Source organism: Crinia signifera, chromosome 4 (genome assembly GCF_055691185.1).
Source record: "Crinia signifera chromosome 4, ASM5569118v1, whole genome shotgun sequence".
NCBI lineage: Eukaryota > Metazoa > Chordata > Amphibia > Anura > Myobatrachidae > Crinia > Crinia signifera.
The window spans coordinates 209457771-209480029 of record NC_139220.1 but is presented as its reverse complement, the minus strand read 5'-3'; the positions used below and the strand labels follow the sequence as shown (position 1 = coordinate 209480029).

General features: G+C 42.2%; 2 protein-coding genes across 2 annotated transcripts in view; one reads left to right on the top strand and one right to left on the bottom strand.

The window, feature by feature from the left end:
* CSK (C-terminal Src kinase) overlaps positions 1-22259 on the top strand; it is an 81605-nt gene that overhangs the window by 28849 nt on the left and 30497 nt on the right. The gene's annotated exons all lie outside the window — the stretch shown is intronic.
* Positions 7429-11153, bottom strand: LOC146074935 (uncharacterized). Its single transcript, XM_083183666.1, has 2 exons — positions 10300-11153; positions 7429-9952 (listed from the first exon to the last, which is right to left on the bottom strand). Exons 1-2 carry the CDS (start codon positions 10850-10852, stop codon positions 9342-9344), a joined length of 1164 nt encoding a protein of 387 aa, XP_083039792.1. The 5' UTR covers positions 10853-11153; the 3' UTR covers positions 7429-9341.

Below are 22259 nucleotides of genomic sequence, written 5' to 3'. Positions count from 1 at the left end.
TATGTATAATCTTTATTTAGTCTCTGTTCGATATAGTAGGTGGAAACAAACAAGTTTTACAAATACAACATGGACCTGCAGTGCTTTGGTTAGGAAGATACACCAGTGCGTAGTTGTTTAGTTTTGACACTACGGATAACATTGTGCTCTGGCTTCCTCCCACAGCATTTTCTAGTTTTCAGTCACTTCTTTGTTTCTATTAAGCTGGCCAATACACTTATGTGATTTTGCCCGGTTATTTTCATCAATATTTTTTGTACTCCTTGAAAAAGGGGTTTATAGACCCCGAAACGTTGGTAGGAGAGGTTACACTCTGTCGTTTGAACTGCAGCTAGACCGACGCCAGGCCACGCCCAACGCATTTCATCACAGAGACTTCGTCATGTTTATTGCATTTTACAAAGTTGTTTGTGTTTGGAAATTATACCCCTTTTACACCGCCGCAAAACCCCGGGTCTTAGGCGGGTCAGACCTGGTCAGCGGCAGTGTAAATGGGAAACGGGACTTCTACCCAGGCCCTGATCTGGGTAGAACACGGCTAGGACCTGGGTAGAGGGCGGTGTAACTGGGTACGCCGGGTCATCCGACCCAGCTCCCATTTACATCAATGGGGGACGTGCAACTTGCAGACAGCAGCGAAGGAGGTGAATGGATGCCTGTATGCGACATCCATTCACCACACGGACGACGGCTGGGGGGGTGCACGGGGGCTGGGGGCAGCCCAGCAGCTTACCCCAGCACGGCGATTGGTGTTTCCGGCGGGATTACCGCGGTCCCGGCGCTTGGAGATGATGTCATCTCCAAGCGCCGCCTCCGTCTACACTGCGGGTGGGCACCGCAGTGTAAATCCTGGATCCGACCGGCTTGGATCCTTCTTCCAAATACCGGGTCGGATCAGGGATTTTTGGTGTAAAAGCAGTATTAGTGGTTCTGATGGAATGCCTTAAATTCAGTTATACCCCTTTCACTCTGCAGCTCTTATCCGGTATATCGCAGATTTTTTTGCCTTTTAAAACGGTTAGAGCTGCAGTGTTAAAGCACCAGTCTGCATTTACCGGTTACAAATAACCAGTATTTGCAAATGGGTAAAAAGCAGAGTCCTACACGGTTCAGAGCCGTTTTTTAAGCAGTGTGAACGGCTCTGAACCGGTATATAGGACTCAGGCTATGAGAGCGCAGTGCATATGTAATGAGCCACTCATTACATGTGCGCATATGTAATGAGCGGCTCATTACATATGCACTACGCTGTCTTGTATTAAAGAGCAAAGAACGTAGAGAATTTGGGTCTTGTATTTTGTCTACATAAATCTATTCGTCTTTTGTTACTTTGTATAGAATGGGTAAGGCTTGGGAGCAGTCTCATGGGAATGCAGTTATACCAGACTACCTCACACTTCACTTCCTCTGGGCTTCTAAACTTTATTTTTCACTACTTCATAACTGCACTGAATCATTTGCCCAGTGGCCTTTTAATACTTCCATTTAGCTTGTGTCAGGACTTTGTGTGTGACCTGTATTTACTGGACATAAGGGTTATATTAATTCATATGACTATATAGAGCAGACCGTTTTCTATTGTATCAGGGTGGCAGTAGTGGTGTTTTGTAGCTACAGTTCCAAGTGAATAAGGAAAAGTCATCTTCTGGTACTTGGCTTAGCAACATGGGTTAAGGGGAAGCAACATGGTTTAAGGGGAAGTATTATTTCACTCCTGTTCAGTGTTACTGATTTTTTAGCATAAATGACATTACCAAGGAGAGAGTGTTTTATATCTAACCAGCACATTAAAGCTGGGTACACACAATAAGATTTGTTTTCTTCACAATATATTTATCTATAAAAACCTGTTTAAGTCTATAAAAAAAATCAGATAGCTGGATACCCCTTTCACATTGCAAAAACCTGCTTTCAACCCGTTTTTCTAAACGTGTCTTAAAATTGGTCAAAAGCCAGTTAAACCCCTTTCATATTGCATGATGTAAAGGTATATTGCAGTTTAAATACCGTTTTGTACCTTTCAGATTCAACCCGTTTCACCCATAGAAAGCCATACAATGTCATTTTAAATGTTTTTTTCCTGCTTGTGGGCGGGGATCAAGTGTGGTTATCATTTGTAGCAAATACCGTTTCTGAGCTGTTCAGACTGCAGGGAAAATGGCTCAGAAACGTGTAGGATCCTGCTTTTAACACGTGTCAAAATACCGGTTTTCTGTAACCGGTAAATTGACAATGTAGCTTTCACATTGCAGCTGGAACCGTTTTAAAGCACTAAAAAAACGGCAATATACCGTGTTACAGCTGCAATGTGAAAGGGGTAGGAGAGGGTGGAAACTCTCCAGAAGCTGTGGGGAACGGTAGCCAAATAATATTGTGCCTAGGGATGGCCTGACCACAAACTTTTCCCCTTGAAGAGTGTAACAAGTAAATTACATTTTTACTTATGTGTTTTTAGTCATTTATTTGTTGTTCTCTACCTTTTATGCTGTGTTTTAAAACAAATGGAGCATAGGGTCCAATAATTCTAGGACATCACCACAACACAATTATGTATCTTATAACTAGAGATGTGCAGGCTCTGATTTACTCTGATATCAAAGTAGGATCTTAATGGCTATCAACTATCAACAACTGTCATGTGATTTGAGATAGCCAATAAGATCCTGCTTTGAAATCAGAGTAAATCAGAACCTGCACATCTCTACTTATAACTGCTCCAAAATACACATTGGACAAGGCTTTCAAGCTGCAGTGTTGGGTTTGTCGCTGCTTTTACATAAAAATATGAAGTAGTAACCACCAGGTTAGTAATTTGTTTGGCCACCTTGTGCCTTTAATATGGCTTTAATTATTAATAGGCATTGTTTATTTACTTTTGTTGGGAATATTATTCCAATGCAATTATATAAATCTCGGTAACGTTTTCCTGGCAGAAAGAAAGCATTATGACAATGCAAGAACAATTTGTGCTAGGTTTGGAGCATTGGGTTGACAGTCAACATGTAAAAAGTAGAGACCTGAAAAGGTCTGCATGTAAAAAGTCGACACCTTAAAGCTTGAGAGGTGCAAATGATCAACATGGAAATGGTTGACACAAGTATTGGGTGCCATTTACCATGTTAAACCATGTGTGACCCCAATTAATGTAACTGTTCTCCTCGCGTGGCTCGTTTTGCTCGCCAGGCTTTGTGCAAGGTGCCTTGTTTTGGTTCCTTTGCCCTTAGTATAGGATCATATTCCTAATAATAGATCACATGGATGGAAAAAAAAAACTGTCAACCTTTTTGTTCCTGACTACTTTAAGTCTTTTACATGTCAATTTTTTTTTAACCATGTGAAGTTGACAGATTGACTGTTAACCAGCAGCGACTGCAGTGATGACCAAGCAGTGGAAGGGAAGATCACTAGGCACATATGCACATACATGTTATCATGTATGTAATAGATGTGCTGGATTGATTGCCCGGGGATCACTATCGCTGAGTAAATCAAGGGGCACGCAGGAGTCCAAAGGGCAGACTAAACCGTGCATAATGGTTTATGCTGGTAGACTCAGTGCTGGTGATCTCTGGGAGATCGATCCAGCACATACTTTACATACATGAAAGCATGTATATATGTGTCTAGTCATTCTTCCCTCCACTGCTAGGTTGGCTGCTGCTGTTGATCTATCACCTGGTTCTTTCTTGCTGTTGTCTCAACATCCTCACCATGCCATTGAAGTGTAATTAAAAATATATTTCATCGTACCACATCCTTTCCACGTCTGTTTTCCTGGTGCAAACTGGAGGCATTTCACTATTTGCAGCAGATGGCAATGCTGTATGGACAGGACTTCTGCTGTATTTGTAACTTTTTACAAGCGTATATTACATTTTATTCACTTGTTTTATAGATCTACTTTTGAAGCCAGTAACAGCCATTTTTACAAATGTATTAATGTTTATAAAGAAGCCTATAGGGTCTAATGTGAAGTCTCCTGAGCAATTTAAGAATATCCAGACTTCCAAAGAGTCTGTAACAATCTATTTTTAAATTGGACGGACGTGCCTCCACCTTCTTTCTCTGCACTCAAACATATTTGGCAATAGTGGACATGGAGGAAATAGCTTTTTATGTCCATGACAGCGAGCATACTGTAGGTTTAATCAAGTTCAGCTGCGTACACCCCTCATTTTGGCGGAGCTGCCATCCAAGTGGCCGATCCATGTGAGTATGCACACATAATGTTGGAATGCTCGGTGTGTCGGTTAGGACACCCAGCTGCGTAAGCATTTGAATTTGCCCTGCCCAGTTGCAACGTCTGTCCCCAGCAGCAAGTGTACTGGCGGGCCATGCACCAATTGTACACACAGCCAGATACACCAATATACCTGAAGATATATGGGCAATTGGCTGAACATGACAACGGAGGCAGTATGTCTGAACAGTGTTGCTCACACGTATAAGGGGTACGCACCTGCTGGTGGGCTCGTGATATATTAGCTGTTGGGTTGTACAGCCAAATATTGCCAGTGTGTACCCAGTGTAAGGGCTCCTTGTCTAATATGTGTCGACCCATACCCCATTATCCATCTATGGCTTAGATAAACTGCAAAATCCCACAGTGATTTTCAATAGTTCGGCATTAATTTCAAGTCTGAGTGTTGTCCATGCAGTGCTTCAGTGAGAGGCTAAGCTTGCTTCATGCACGTGACTGACCTTCCCTCTGTTACTGTGTTGGCACACAAAGCGTTTCACTGTTGTGGCTTCCTACCCTTTTTTTTTTTTTTTTAATGCCATTAGTGGGTGAAGATTCAGTAATCCAGTTGGCAACATCTATATTGATAATGTTTAAATGTAAAATGATTTTCTTTCCCTCTTCTTCCGCTGCATCTTTTTCTGATGCTTACTGATGCTGTAAGCCGTGGACAGGCTGTCTAACTCAGATACACCAGTATGTTACCTGTTTATGGAACCTATAGTATTTGATCAATTATTATGTTGTGCCTAGGTGTTCACTGCATTACACAGGAAGCAACAGGCATCTGAAACTGCATTACTGTAGTTCCTCTACAACCACTTACAGAAGCAGGACAGGATGGAGACAAACAGCCAAAAGACATCCATTGGAGCTAGGCCTCCATACAATATGGGATTTGGGCCCGATTTCATCTAAATCTGGCTGATCGGGCTGAGATATCCGATCCACGGTCATGTGCGCATCGGAACACAGTCGGAGGTCTGACAGACTGCACATAAAATAAATCGTATGTGCACCCACGATGTATCGCATCCAATCAGGTGCCACACCGATGACACACACTTATCTGCAGAACGGGAAAGCGCATTGGCAGGAGAGGCGCTCTCCTATTCTGCATCCCATGCTGCAGTGGCAGGCAGGAGATTTGAAAATTCTCTTACAAATGCATGGAAAGTTTGTTTGATGACAAGTGTATTGTTCTTGCAGACCATAATAACTTAGAAGAATTGATCATTCCTTTTTCTAAGCAGTGAAGAGAATTCTGTTCTGCCAATGGGACCTTCATATAGTACTTTGTGCTCTGATGGATGCTTATTTTACCCTCTTTTTACCTACAACTATTGGTTCTCAAATAGAATAGACTGAATTCACTGACTACAATTGCTTTGTGCTTGTTTTTGAATACAGAACAGTTGTTTATGATTCCAGCAGGAAATTAAAGGTTATGATCCTACCAAACAAAATAAATCTCTAGATGGATTAAAGATTTATTTATGCAGGCCTGCTTGGTGGGGAATTATGTTATCTGTTAATTCTTTTTATTCTAAGCCAGGCGTTTCCAACCCTGGTCCTCAAGGCCCACTTAACAGTGCAGGTTTCTGTGATACAGATGCCTTAATCCTAATAGCTGAATTCTAAAGTCACCTGTGCTCAAGCATGGCTGTCTCTAAAACTTAAGCTGTGTACACATGGGGCAATATGATCGCTGGCAATATATTGCTCAGCAATCATTGTTCAGTGTCCCGTTTTCATCAGCGACCAGAGATGGTCGCATATGAAAATGACACACTGCCGGGAGAAGAGGCAGTGGAAGTCGTTGGTTGGAAGAGCATGTTCCTCCGACCAGCGACCATTAGGGGACTGAAAACGGGAGCGTGCACCTGGCGATTTATCGCCGGTGCGCACTCCAATCGCTGCCAATTTTGTCGTATTTTATGTCCGTGTGTACGCACCTTATGACCAGCGGTTGCCAACTCCAGTCCTCGAGAGATACTACATTTTCCAGACCACCTAGCAGGTGCCCTCATTACTCACTGACACATTTTAAAAGACCCACGGGTGGAGCTAATTACTTCACTTGTGATTCTGTGAGGAGATCTGGAAACATGCACTGTTGGTAGCTCTCAAGGACTGGAGTTGTCTACCCCACACCTAGACTGTTAATGTTAATCATAAGCTTGGGAAAGCCTGTTTCAAGCAATCACTGACATGTTGTTTAGAAGGTTGTTATACTGCATCTTCAGAGCGAGCTTGGGAAGACACTCATACCCCTTTCAGACAGAAAAATCCCAAAAACCCAGGTATTTCCCGGATACAAAAACCCGGGTAGAACTAGGAGCAAAAACCCGGGTATTTCCCGTGTCGACCCCTTTCACACAGAAGCCGGATTTTTCCTGCAAAACTCTGTGTGTCATAAGAAAAGGACAGTTTTAAAGGCACACAGAGATGAGATCATGAAAAGTGGGAGGTGTCTGGTCACTGCATTGCATTAAACATGGCTGACAAGTTGCTGAACCTGGAGGTCATGAGTGCTCTGTGTGTTTTGCTGCTTACAGCAAATCAGAGCATTATGCAGATGCTTACACTGTGCTACCTGGCACAGTGTTATGCCAGGAGGAGGAAGGCACAATTTTTGGTGGAGAGGGCTTCCACTCGACGCAGGTATTTGCACCGGAGGAGAGCCCTGATTTTGTCCAGTGTTACCTCTATCCTGAAGTCTACAAGTGCCTCAAACCGGTCGTTGTGGGCCAGAGACCGCAGGCATGGAGAAGCTTTCTGGGAGACTGTGGAAGCTTTTGCACCTGAGCAGTGGCTGGCACATTTCCGGATGTCACGAGCCACCTTCTACTACCTGCTGGAACTGGTCACCCCGGCACTTACAAGGGGATGCACCAATTATCGGAAAACCATTGAGCCATGCAGGAGACTGGGGATTGTGTTGTGGTGGTACGCAACACCAGGGGAATACCGTACCATCTCATGTCTGTTTGGTGTGGGCATTTCTACGGTGTGTGTTCTAGTGCGGGAAGTGACACAGGCATTGTTGGAGAGCCTTTACAAGCGTTTCATCTGCTTACCACAAGGCGACCGACTGGATGAGACCATAACAGGTTTTCTGCGAAGAGGCTATCCGCAGTGTGCTGGAGCCATTGATGGGACACACATACCAATTATTGCACCCCCAGATAACCCAGCAGATTACCATAACCGTAAAGGTTGGCACTCCATCATATTGCAGGCTGTGGTGGACCATAAGTATTGGTAAGTAGTACAGTATGCAGTATTTACATTAGTGATATGATTGGGCCGCACTGTATATTGTTAAACACAAATACATTTTCTGTTCAGTTTCACAGATGTCTACATTGGCTGGCCTGGTCGTGCTCATGACTCACGGGTACTTGCCAATTCGGACTTGTTCCAGATCGCGGAGGAGAAGAGAGGTGGCTGGTTGTTCCCTAGAGAGGTAACTTTGTCTATTTTTAAAAATGTGCTCTTTAACCACTACACTTGCCACCTATACAATTCTAATGTTTTTTTTTATACCGTTACAGTGGTCAAAGTTTGTATCCGGGGTGGAGATCCCAGTCCATATTATTGGAGATGCGGCATACCCTTTGAGGCGTTGGCTTATGAAGGGCTTCACGCAACATACCCCACTGTCTCCTGACCAAGTCCACTACACCCACACTCTGAGCTCGGCTCGAATGGTGGTGGAAAACGCCTTTGGAAGACTAAAGGGGCGATGGCGGTGTCTACTGAAGAGGAATGACATTGCCATTACCCTGGTTCCAGATGTGGTGGCAGCTTGCTGCATTCTGCACAATGTGTGTGAGCTACAGAAAGAGAACTTTTTACCTGAGTGGAATGTGGAGGACTATGACCTGGCTGATACCCCTGTCGAATCAGCAGGGTACGAGGGTGAGACAAGTTGTTCCACTGCTGAGGTTATCCGTAACACCCTCACTATTAACTTACAGAGTATGACACAGTAGATAGAAGGACACATTGGTTGGATGTTTGAAAGAACTTGTTTTATTTTTCACAAAATATGTTTTATGCTTGTTAGTTCACTTTTAAATATAAAATGTTTTCAAATATATCTTTAGTGGTCATAAATACCCTTTCAACAGTGAAAAAACATTGAACTATTGCAACACGAGGTAGAATAAGTATTTAGCATAGGTCTTCTATCAGTGGTGGGTGAATAGGTTGTGCTGCCATCCAAGCCGGTATTGTATAGGGGAGACACACACCAGTTTGACTGTCCAGCAGCCACACATTTTCATCCGGCACTGTATATATAGATAAACACTTGTATTTGCAATTTTTGGTACCTGTAAGGCACAGGTCTTCCACCTGTGGCCCTTCAGATGTTGTGGAACTACATGTCCCCGCATGCCCTGAGTTTTTTTGCCATCCTACTATAGGAAAAAATGTGGCAATGTATGGTGGGACATGTAGTTTCACAACATCTGGAGGGCCACAGGTTGAAGACCTGTGCTGTAGGGCAATTCGAAACACTCTGGCTCCTGCCGGGCAGTGAAAACCCGCACGGCCAGGAATCTGTGCCGCACACAGCAGTTTACAATGATGGGATCCGCCTGAAACCAGGCGGCCTGGGTGAATGGTCACATCTGTGCCCATTATTAACTACGGTGTGTGGCACGGCTTCCTGGCCGTGCGGGGTTTCGCCAGCCGACAGGAGTCGGAGTGTGTGAAATAGCCCTTATTACACCCCAAAAACAATATAAATATATAAATATAAGCCCCAAACAGGGAATTTTTTTATTGCCTTAAAGATAAAGAAGAAGGCATACTGTGTACACATTATAGATTATGTTCAGCCACATATCTAGAGTATACTCTATTTGTACACATTAAAATAAAAAAAAAGTTTGAGAACTTTGATTCAGCTCCAAACCGAAGAACCAAATGAGCTTTTTTGAGGCTCATAAACTAAAGAACCATAATACTCTACTGTGTACATCAAAATGGAACACAGCATTTAACGGGCCTTGTAAGTGCCACTTTTTAAGCAAGAAAAATTGAACGAGCCCAGAAAAAAGAGAAAAAGAACAACCATATAGCAACATTACTACAAATGCCTGTAGGCAGTGCTGATTACAGTGCTAACAGGAGTGTTATGATTACTGGCATTCACTGAATCATCAGCATAATTTTTCACATTGCCATATTGCCTACTATATCCTGTGCCATTGACAGTATCATGCACTGTCTCCTGTGGACTGGTATTGGCATGTGGCCTACTCGGCTGTGTGGCATGTGAAAAATTATTGCCCATGTTTTCAGTATAACTACGCCCTTGGCCCTGCACAGTAGTTTGGCTTGAATTTGAAGGCATAAATGTATGGCCTCTGTGTGGAGGATTACAATAATCACCCTCAGCGTACGGACTACACAGCTTGTAAGGGTGCGGATTCTGTAATGTAGACACCATATTGGTAAGGAAGGTCATCTGTGCATCTCGATTTTCACGCGCTATGCGTTCGTGCAGACCCACCAACTGTGTGAGAAAGGAATCTTGCAACTGTCTCTCGTTGTCAAAGAAGCGCTGCAGTCGGGCATCCTCTTGAGTTTGAAATTCAAGATCGGACTCTCGGAGATGATCTACCAGGATTCTTGACATTGAGCGCGTAGCAAGCTCCATCTTTGACGTTTTTTTCTTCCTTGCAGGTACATCAAATACTAAAAATAAAGGAAAAATCATTACAATCCAATAGCGGCATGCCAGTGTGTATATATATATATATATATATATATATATATATATATATATATATATATATATATATATAGATAGATAGATAGATAGAGACTACTACTACTACTGGTTCCCACGTGTGCTGTAGTAGTGGGTGCGGGGTTGTTACCTGTGTTACAGTGGGACTACAGGTCCCAGCAAGCCTGCAACACATGCTGATACTTGGGAGAACCACAGGTACCAGCATGTGGGGCATTAAAGGCCTGCTGATACCTATAGCCCCTTGTACATCTATTAAAATAGATACACAAACAATACTTGAAAAACTTACTGTTACGACGCAACGTTGGGGTCTCAGTCTGTGCAGGAGTGGGTGTCCCAGATGGAGTAATGGTGCTGGCTCCACTGTCCTCAACCTCAGCCTCTAATGGATCAATTGTGTCCTCCATGGCAGCAATAGGATCAGGGATGCTGTTGTCTATGCTGTCTTCCAACTCCATTATAGGTGGGCAAGATGGGCTGCATTCTGGAGTTATGCTCCGTGATGAAGCTGCACTGGATGATGATATGGCAACAGGGTTCACCAGGGCAGAATTGCCAAAGACCTCGTTACATTGGTCGAAGTAAACCCATTCCATCCTCCCAGCACCACTTTTCCTCCTGTTGTTGTCACAAACTTTGTTGTAGTACCTGCGCAGAGCTTTTAGTTTGTTGACCACCTGCTGCTGGGTACGCACAATGCCCCTTGAAGTGAGGACCTTGGCAATATTGGTGTAGACTACAGCGTCCTTCACTGTGCCAGTAATCTGTTTTCGGATTTCTTCCTCCCCTCTGACACTGAGCAGCTCACGGATCTCCTCATCTTTCCAGTGTGCCATGGCCATTTACTGCTGCGCTGCACGCCTCTGCCACGTGCGCTCAGCCAATCAGGGAACCTGTAAAGATCAGCCAATCACGCAGCGCCATGCTGCACAGCCAATCAGCATGATTTTTCAATAGTCGGGAGAAAAACACGGGTCGGACCCTTTCACACAGCCGCAAACACGTGTCTGACACGGGAAAAACCCAGGTAAATACCTGGGTCGAAGTCCCGGAACTTTAGACCCGTGTTGACCCTTTCAGACAGAAGAAAAACCCGTGTCGACACGGCAAGAGCAGGGAAATTACCGGGTCTTTTTTTCTGTCTGAAAGGGGTATCAGACTGCGGAGGAGCTGCAATATAAACTTGAGGAGCTACAGTATATACACCTAATTTAAATGGGTGCTATATATAGAAGGAAAGGAATTATCAAGTAACACAATTCACTGTTATCTTACATGCGTTAAGCTAGTTACTATTTTGATGTAAACCTGACTTCTGGCAAGGGAGGTATACTTCACTGAGGTATGTGGTGTCCCATTGCCAGAACTCGCATAGCCATTTGGTAAAATGAAAGTTCTGATGCAGAAAGTTCTGATGCAGAAAGTTCTCAGCACAAACACAGAGACCGTTAGTGCATGTGTGCTAGATAATTGCTTGTCTGATCATGCTTGAATATATGAATAGCATGTTGGAATGTGTTGTACTTGCAACCTAGGCCAACATTCTTTTTATTTTTCTACATATAATTTAAAAATAAATGAACTGCTTTGTGCTTCAAGAATTGTGTAACAGCAGCCAAACTACAGTATGGTGGATTTTGCTGTTACTGTATTTACTCTATCAGTTCTGTAGTTCAGCTGGTCTACAGAATATCTCCATGCTGCATTCAGTTAGCTCCCTTTTAATAAGATGCTGCTATCTATTTAGTTTGTGCTTTAAAGTTAATAGTCTTCTCCTTTGGAAATGTATACTGTCTCGCTGCAAGGTTCAGGACCATAGAAAAAATGATATGTTTCCCATGCTTCCCTGTCTGTTTAATAGATTGCTGCTAAAAATAATTAGCGGTATATAACATCTGCTTATGTAACTGGGCATTGTGAACCAGCTGCTGGATAGTGTCTTTGCAAGAAAACGACATAGAATATTTCAAATAAAATGAAGTTTAGGACCACTTAGTGTATTGCTGTACAGCCCTTGCTTAGGTTTATGCACCCCATGTGCTACTTAAGAAGGTGACCTATGCCTTTTACTGCAGAGGACCATAAAGCGGTGTTTGCCCATACTCACTGTAGTTTCGATGTTGCAGGGCCATGTTGAATGGCTGTCTCACTGAGCAGATTAGCTAATAGGAAGCTATCTGCCCAGGCACTGAATCCAAACTGGATTACAGTTCTTCTACTTGTGCTTACAGTTCTTGGTGGAAAGAAGACCTTGCACTGCAACAAGGTTCTGCTTTCAACCACTTTTTCTGAATCCCGTATGAATTGGAATCATTATGTTAAGTGATCATTTACCAAGCAACACATGGTAGAAGAATGACCTAATTGACCTTCTGATACACTTGTGTTAATACAGTAGCTTCATAGTAAATGAGGTCTCTAGGGTGTCCTAGATTCTAGTAAGTTATTTGAATCAATGTAACCAAACAAAAAAGTAGTAGGTGGCTTGCAACAATGCATATTTTGTCTTTGGGAAAAACACATTGAAAACCGTAAAATACCTTCTGTAAACTGTTAATATAACTAGCATTTTACGGGTAGGTTTTCAATTGTTTTGTGGGCTCCCAATTGTAATTGGCATCTCATCAGAGCAATTCAATTGTAGTCGTTTTTTAGCGCTACATCTCCCCTTGTGCGCATGCAGAGGTAATGGGTTTAGCCACACCATTCAATATCGATATCCCATTCCAGTTACAATGTGTCCCCCGAGGTTAGGGTTAGGCTGCGCTGGGTGAGGGATAGGCTAGAGGGGTGGGGGTGAGCAGGGAGAAGGTAAGCATACTTACCGAAACCTTGTTGGCATTTTCTTCATCGGGATGCCGGTGTCATTATTACATGTCTGTTTATTCTATTTGTGTTTTTCAAAATTCAAAATTGGATCTTTCTGAAATAACACAGAATATGCAATACTAAACATCGAAGATAATTAAAATCCTACCCTGGATATAGGAAATAAGCGACCATACCCCTAGCAAAATATAGGCTTAAATCACCCCCGTGGTTTTATGATTATTAATTGCAGCCTCCTATTATTGTACAAAGTACTTAATTCTAGCAAGAGTTTATATATATATATATATATATATATATATATATATATATATATATATATATATATATATATATATATATATATATATATATATATATATATAGTTACTGATTTCGCTATTCCGAAAAGGATACAATGTCCAGATGTCTTTGAAACAAAAATAAAGCATCTTGGTTTTATGATTACACATTGTATCGGGTTATTGAATTGTATATGATTACAAACTGGTGGTAATTCCATTTGGTGGTACAAGCGCACTCTATACTTTCTGTTGTCCATATATATATATATATATATATATATATATATATATATATATATATATATATATATATATATATATATATATATATATAACTTCCCATAAAACCTTCTGATATTATTAGAATGTATAGAGTTCCTGTTGCATTTCTAGTGTTGATTTCTTAGTGCTGTGATTTCCATTCTCACCATGAAATGGCTGAGCATCATCACAGCATGTTCATTTAGCTAAGACGTTTCTGTGAACTCAGAAGCCATGAAGCTGCTTCTGCTTAGACAGCTGTAGGAATTTAAAGAATGGGGAACATCCGCTCCTACCAACTGACCCTTTCAATGTTTTGTAGTGTATGCTTGAGAATGAAAAAGCAACGAGTTGCATTAATAACAAATATTTAACATCTATGGGGTATATTCAATGCCCTTAAGGCAAGCTATGACGGCAAGCAGTGTCAATTGCTCACTGTCCTAGCTCGCCATCAGTATTCAACCCATTTCACTCACCATTTCCACCTCGCTGGTTCTTTTCAGCGAGGTGGAAATAGTGAGTGCGGCCATTAAAACTGTGGGGTTGGCCACAAAATGCCAGCGGGCTCACTGTATTTGTGGTGAACTTCGCTGTTTGTTTAATGGAAACTCTGGGGACATTGAATACAGCGAGCAGCCAGCCAGGGAGTTTGACAGCGAGGATGGCTTTTTTTCAAGCCATCCTCACGCACAAACCCTCTCGCCGGCGGCATTGAATATACTCCCATATGGGTTTTTTTGTTTGTGGTTATAGTTGTGAAGTCCATTTTCCATTAAGTTTTGGGTATAGAATATTGTAGGCTTTTGCACATTATTTCCTGTTTGTTGAAGGGTGTTTTTGGTTTCAGAATCCACTTTATATATGGCCGGTGGCTCGGTGAATGCGAAGGTCCAATGATCTAGTGATCTCTACACAATTTGTCTTAAAACCTGGACAATGAGATGTCATAACATTTACTTTAATATGACAGTAGAGCATGTTGGTTGACATTTGATTAATTTAGTACTTTACTTTTGGAGCGCACTATTAATGGAATGGCTCAGTGTTGGTGACTTTGCTGGCACAAACTAGCTGATAATAGATCATTGTTTTTATTTGATTAAATCCTTTAAGCCAGGCATGTCCAACCTGCGGTCCTCCAGATGTTGTGAAACTACACATCCCAGCATGCCTTGCCATAGTATTGCTATTAGGGAATGCTAAAACTATTGCAAGGCATGCTGGGATGTGTCGTTTCACAACAGCTGGAGGGGCCGCAGGTTGGACATGCCTGCTTTAAGCTATAGATAATCAATAAAATGAGTTATAAACCTTCGCCCATATTTTAAAGTATAAGTATATTTTTCGTGTCTATGACACTCGGGAAAACACAGGTGTTCTGTCTGCTGAATGAGTTGTCCTGGATTCACAACCCTTGTCATGACCAGGGTTTTTCCAGTCCCTGAGACAAATATTCTGTTGTTTAACAGGGTGTTCCTGAGTTACTCTTCTGGTTTATGTAAAAAATAAAAAATCTCAATGAGCTCCTATTAACATAACTTGGGAATACCCCTTCAAACAGCAGCATATTGGGCCTAGACCCTCCAAAAATCCACTGACACACAACCTGGGTTTTTCAACATGATTTGAAACTGGGCATGCTTTTGATTTAGAAGTAAACCAAAATAAGCAAAAAACTTTGGATATGGAACAAACCATGATGCACTGCAAGGTTATTGGGTATTTTCACATTTCCCTTTTAGGAGAGTATTCAATCCAGGATCATGGCTGTCGATCCCTAACAGCCGTGATCCTGGCCCGTTTGCGGTTTGATCGACAGGTGAACAACAGGCGACATTCAATGCCCCACCTGCCGATCGGCGCAAAGGGGGCGTGGTCGCAAAAAAACAGCCGTGGATTGTCGACATTCCACGGCCGTTATCGACAGAACGGGCCCGACAGCTTCTAAATTTGGGCTCGTTCTGCCGTGATCCAGCTTCAATTGTGTCGCTAAAGACCACATTGAATAGGGAGCCACCACTATTTCCCCATCTGGAATAGCGGCAGCACAATGAATACCCCCCCAAGTCTGTCTTTTTTTTTTTTTCTCTTGAATCTCCCACCCTCCATCTAATTTTTCCTGTTAATCTGTACCCCAGGTTTTTTTTTCCTATCTCATTCCTGCTTCTACAGAACAAAAATATGTACCAAAAATAGCAGCAAACAGCTGGGACACTTAAATATTCCACTTTGCCCCTTTTAAATGTTTGAGGAGTCTGGGTAATTATCTCCCTTTTGCAAGCTGAGCTTGTGGTGTGTATTTGTCCTTCATATATAGTATTCTCTGGGGACCCGCTCTGTTCTGTATCAGTCTCTTTTCTTAATAAAATCATGACATGTAATGTTCCTAATCCACTCCTGTGTAGAGCTTCAGATACAATATATTTTTTCTAGGGTTGATCTTGTGCTTAAAAAAAGCAGTTGAAGTACCCATTTGACATGAATAACAATAATACTTATGCTGTCATTTGAAAGTAAACACATCTTGCAATAACTTTACCTCCTCTCCACTTCATCTGTAACTAGGCTAAGAAGGATTGAGAATGTAATAACATATTGCTCTTTGCATATATACCGATGCACTAGATATAATGGGAAAATGCAGCACAGTTGTATTGTGTGATATAAATTATTTAAATGCTGCGGATAAGTGACCTGTTTTTACAAGGTGGCAATCTGGCCCAGAGAAAGATTGATTGATCTATATATATATATATAATTTGTGTGGGGCAGCACTTCAATCATCAAAGGTAATAAACTATATAGGCCCGCAGTCAAGAAAGCTTTTACGTCAGTGGAATGGCGACAAAGTGGTCAGCTCTCAATAGTACAACAGGAATGGTGGCATTCGCAAATAAAAACACCAGGAAATCGTTTGCCAATGTTTCAAAGCTTTCATTTGCTTTGTCAGGGCACAGGAGACAAATACAAAAAAACACCTACATAAATACCTGTAGGAGCCGTTCGTCGCTCCACCAGGCGCCCACACCGGCTTATAAATGTGATGTCACCTTGTCCAGAACGTCAGGAGGAGGGTGAAGGGATCCTGCACAGACATGACACGGTAGAACCCAATGAAGAAAGGTGTGAGCATTTTTAAGAAACCGCAACGCTAGTACCATAAACATAAAAAATTGTAATACATTTAAAACACGACAACAAAACAGCTGGAAGAGCAATACATACACAATGGATAGCTTAATTTGAATGATGACCATACTGTAAAGGCTAGAGTAAATTAATTCTCTAGCGCAAAATGTCTCTGAGCTATAGCAATAATATTATGTCGAAATTACAAACCTATTAATATCAAATCTAGAACAAGTAAGATGCAACGCATTGAATAGAATACAGGTAAGACCCAAGTTTTCATTTATCCCTCTAGGAGAGAGTGTCTAGCCCAGGCACGGCCAAACTGTGGCCCTCCAGCTGTTGTGAAACTACACACCCCAGCATGCCTTGCCATAGTTTTAGCATTCCCTTTTGGCAAAACTGTGACAAGGCATGATGGGACTTGTAGTTTCACAACAGTGGGAGGGCCATAGTTTGACCATGCCTAGTCTAGCCTGTCAATCAAGCAGCTTTCCATCTGTAACAAACACAGGGCTCTATCGGCACACCGTTTTAAAGGTGCAATGTGCTCTATAATCTGGTAACTGAGAGAGCTTAGGTTGTGTTTGGCCTCCTGATAACAATGGGCCACTGGTTGGTCACTATGTCCTGATGAAAGATCTAACTTAATAGGAGTGATGTCCCACAGCCTGCTCCTTGAACTCCCTTTCCGTTTGCCGACATGATGTCGGCCATGGGCAACTTATTAAGTACACTACATACTTGATGCTACAAGTGACCCATTGTTGGATTTTAAAGCACTTACTACAGGCATGTCCAAACTATGGCCCTCCAGCTGTTGTGAAACTACAAGTCCCATCATGCCTTGCCACAGTTTTAGCATTCCCTAATAGCAAAACTGTGGCAAGGCATGATGGGACTTGTAGTTTCACAACAGCTGGAGGGCCACAGTTTGGACATGCCTGATTTACTGGAATATGGGTGACAAAAAGAGTTGTCTGTGGTCATGAAGCTGCAGGTGGTACATCCACTGCAATGAAAACGTTTTTTCTTCTACGATCCCCATGGCAGCCATGACAGTGGTATATTCCCCTCCTCCTACCAGATTAGACAGGACTTTTTTCAGGGACCGCCCACCTTGGGTATAATAGCTCACACCTCCCTTCCCTCTGTGTCTTTTTCTCCTGTCTCCATCTAGATAGGACAGGCAGGGCGTTATTTTGCTTTTAAACAGGGCTACCTCTGGTCAGTATGACTGATTGGGATGGCTTCCCGGGAAGAAGGAGAATTGCGGAGGAGTGGGGCCTTTCAGATACCTGCCTCCAGCAATTATACTAAGGTAAAATTCTGTGCTTAGCGCCAGTTATTTACTGAGACCCGGCAGCAGGTGTTACATGCTAGCCTACGGACAGCGTGGGTATAATGGCGGTGTTACCTGGTCAGAGCTGGAGGCCGGCAGGTAAGAGCGGTACGTTTCCATCAGGTCTCACGGACGGAGGTGTCCTGCTGAGAGCCGGCGCCGCAAGCTGCCGGGTGCTGAGACGCGAGGGGCGGAAGTGCGCGTAGACGTCACTTCCGCCGGCGTTGCACACAGAGTGTGCCGCGAAGAGGTGTCCCCGGAAACAGGGACCCAATATTTTGGTTCCGCTCGCCGGAATTTCGGTATGGAAGGTTGGTAAAGAGCTCTGGCGGCGCATGGAAGGTTAAATCATTAACCTTATATAAACGGATATTGGTTACAGGCTGCAGGGTGTTGTTACAGCAGCAGAACCATGGAGGAAAGCCAGGAGCAAACACCTTCTTCCCATCAGCCAGATATTGCCCCTTTGAGGTAAGCCCTTTGGTTTTGGGCATTAGAATTTTTTTTTTTTTTTTTTATGATACTAGTTAGGTTTCTTATTTTATTTCAGTGTGCCTAAATCACCTGTTCATAAAAAAAGGACGGCTAAGAAGAAGTTTCTTACTTGCACCTGCATGAGTTGTGATAAAGCATTTGCCAGTGCTGATAAAAGGACTTTATGTGAAGATTGTGACAAAACTCCACAGCCTAAAGTGGACAAGTTAGACCAATCAGACATGCTTAAGAAGCTAATGGATTGGATGCAGAAGTCTTTTGTGTCTAAAGAGGAGTTCTTGCAATCTCAGAAACCCAAAAGATCTCGGGAACAAGCTGGGATGTTAGCAGAAGAGAATGGTTCTTCGGAGGAGATAGAACCATTAGAAGCAGATTACATTGAGGAAGGAGAAATAGAGGAAGATGTGAGGTCTTTCAAAAACATTTACAAGTCAATGAATTATCCAGAAGTTTCAGATACTACAGTAGATCCACTTTTCGAAGACAGATCTAAGAAAGGAAGAACATTCCCTGTTCACAAGGTAGTCCGTGAGATGATCAATAAGGAGTGGGTTAACACGGATAAAAGGATGGGCGGATGGGCGAGAGTGGATAAGATGTACCCATTCAAGGACGAAGATTTCCTAAAGTGGTGTCTTGTACCCAAAGTTGATGCAGCAGTGGCAGAGCTGACGTCAAGAACGACCATACCGTTGGAAGATGGGGCGGCGTTTAAAGACGCTATGGAGAGGAAGATTGAGAATTCTCTTAGAAAATTGCACCAAACCTCGGCACTATCGCTTAAATCTAGCGTGGCTATCGCATCAGTAGCAAGAGCAATGAGACTATGGTCGTCTGAATTGCATACGGACATAAGTGAAAAGATTTCCAAGCAATACCTATTGAGAAATTTACAGATCATACAAAAGGCTATTGAATACTTATGTGAGGCCTCTCTGGATGCGGTATCGTTCTCAGCTAAAGCTATGGCACAGGGGGTGACGGCTAGGAGGGCACTGTGGCTCAAACCCTGGAGTGCGGATGCCAACTCCAAAAATCGTCTGACTGCACTACCCTTCGAAGGCGGGTTCTTGTTTGGCTCGAAACTGGATTCGATGATCCAGAGAATTTCGGGTGGTAAATCCGTGAGGCTACCCCAGGATAGGAGAAATAGGTTCCCCATTCCTACATCCAGCAGACAAGCATACAGAGATGCAAAGAACTATCGGCCTGGACGTCAGTATTCCCGTAGGGGGAACCCGAATATGACTCGCCAGTCCTTTCGACAGCAATATCGGAGAGGTTCCAAATTATGACGGTGCGTCGGTGGTGAGAGTAGGAGCCCGGATACTCCAGTTTTCAGAAACATGGAAAACATTGATTACGGACAGATGGGTCATCAATATTGTAGACCGAATAGAGTTTTTGAGAAGACCTTGGAAAAACAAATTTGTCAAGTCAAGAATTCCAGTGAAGAAACTGGAAAAGCAGACTCTCACCATGAAGATTCACCAGCTTCTGCAAATCGGAGCAAAAGAACATGTCCCAGAAGACCAAGTACATCTGGGGTATTATTCAAACTTTTTTTAGTGGAGAAGAGTACAGGTGGTTTCAGGACCATCCTGGACCTGAGAGAATTAAATGTCTTTATCAAGAAAATAAGGTTCAAGATGGAAACTATAAGTTCTATCCTTATGGGTCTCAGACAAGGAGATTGGCTGGTGTCTATAGACCTAAGGGACGCCTATTATCACGTTCCGGTGTCACAAGAGGACAAGAAGTTTCTCAGATTCTCACTTCTGGACCAACATTATCAGTTCACCTGCCTTCCTTCAGGGCTCAAGACATCGCCAAGGGTGTTCACAAAAGTCTTGGTGACACTTATTGCAGAGCTAAGGAAGCAAGGGATTCAAGTCTGGCCATACCTAGACGATTTGTTGCTGGCAGGAAGATCGGTGAAGGAGGTTCAACTAAGTGTCAAGACCTCTATAGAATTTCTGCAAAAACATGGTTGGGTGATCAACCAAGAGAAGAGTCAGCTGCTGCCAACCCAGACGATCAAGTTCCTGGGTGTTCTTATAGACACAGTAAGGTTCTCAGTGAGTTTGTCAGTAGACCGCTGTCTGAAGATACAAAATCTGGCGCAGTTGTTGCTAACGGAGGGAAAATGCTCTCTGAAGACGGGGCTGCAGCTTCTAGGTATGATGGCGTCGTGTATCCATATTATTCCCTGGGCCCAGTGGTACATGAGGAAACTCTGTCTGTCTTTTTTTGGTATGTGTCCTGGGATGCTGGTGATGCTTCAGACTCACAGCGTGTGTGTGTATATATGTATATATATGTATATGTGTGTATATATATATATATATATATATATATATATATATATATATATATATATATATATATATATATATATATATATATATATATATATATATATATATATATATGTATGTATGTGTATATATATATATATATATATATATATGTGTATATATATATATATATATGTATATATGTGTATGTATATGTATGTATATATATATATATATATATATACAGTTTATCATGAATGCAGCTGCAAGGCTAATCTTCCTAGCCAGGCTTTCATAGTCTGCAACGCTACTCTGTCAGTCACTTCATTGGTTACCTGTATTCTACCGTACTCAATACAAAATTATTTTTCTTACACACAAAGCCATAAACCGAACTACACCAACCTACATATCTTCTCTTATCTCAAAATATCCAACATGGCCTCTACGCTCCTTCCAAGATATGCATCTCTCATCCACACTCATTACTCGCTCCGATTCCCGACTGCAGGACTTTCTTCGGGCTGCACCCACTCTGTGGAATGCCCTCCCAAGCACAATAAGACTCTCCTCCAGTCTCCAAACCTATAAGCGTTCCCTAAAAACTCATCTCTTCAGGAAAGCTTATCAAATTCCAGAACCAGACACAGAACCTTCCATTCTGGTGGAATCGATGCAATAAAGAATACAGTATCTATCCTTATGTATCAATGCCTATTTCCCTATAGATTGTAAGCTTGCGAGCAGGGCCCTCCTACCTTTTGACTGTCTGTAAATACCCTGTTTGTTGTATCACTGTCTCCTTTGTAAAGTGCAATGGAATATGCTGCGCTATATAAGAAACTGTTAATAAATAAATATTTTTTATTGGATTTTATTGTGTGTGCTAATAGTGCTATGCTCGACCGCATATTTTTGGGGTTTTGTTTGAAGACAAGCAATGCTCCTGAAGGATCACAACCTTTTTTTTATTTTTTTTGAAATGCTAGTCAGACATGTCAAACTGGTGTTTAAGGGCTGCTTATAGCCCTCTCTTTCATATTTTGCAAAGCTCAGTTTGTGCTATAAATGTTTAATTAAATGTGCCCCAACACACATTACTGTTCTACATCACACGCATTGGCACATCTTACATTATTTAGCAGTGGATTTAGATGTTGTGATGTTTTCTTGCAGTTTTATGTAAATCAAAAGTAGAGCATGTTGTAAATTGCAAATACAAAAATGAATGGAAATGTATCCTATAATGAAGTCAACATGGTGAAAATAAGGGATAAGCGTTCACAGTCCACAAAGTTGTGTGATCAGAAATGATCACACATTGATAACATAAGCTAACAATTGTTCCCTGTGAAAAATGTAACACAAAAAAAATGTTTTGTAGCTGCTGCTACATGTATGATTATCTAGAACCACAATACCAGGATATATCTATTTTTATTTCGAAAGCAACTATAATCTAATCTGTGCAAACACATTTTATTTTACATTAGTGTAGCGGTCACAACAGTGTAGCCCTCCTGTATATGGAATATAGCATTTTCACACTATTAATCAGTGGCGGCTCTTACCCTATTGGAGGAGGGGGGCTGCCGCAATGCGGGCCTGC

Excerpts from the sequence above, each read along its gene's own strand:
- LOC146074935 (XM_083183666.1), bottom strand. The coding sequence starts at position 10,852 with ATGGCCATGGCACACTGGAAAGATGAGGAGATCCGTGAGCTGCTCAGT. Across the intron at positions 9,953-10,299 it reads CCCAACGTTGCGTCGTAACA|TATTTGATGTACCTGCAAGG; the intron begins GTAAGTTTTTCA and ends CTTTATTTTTAG.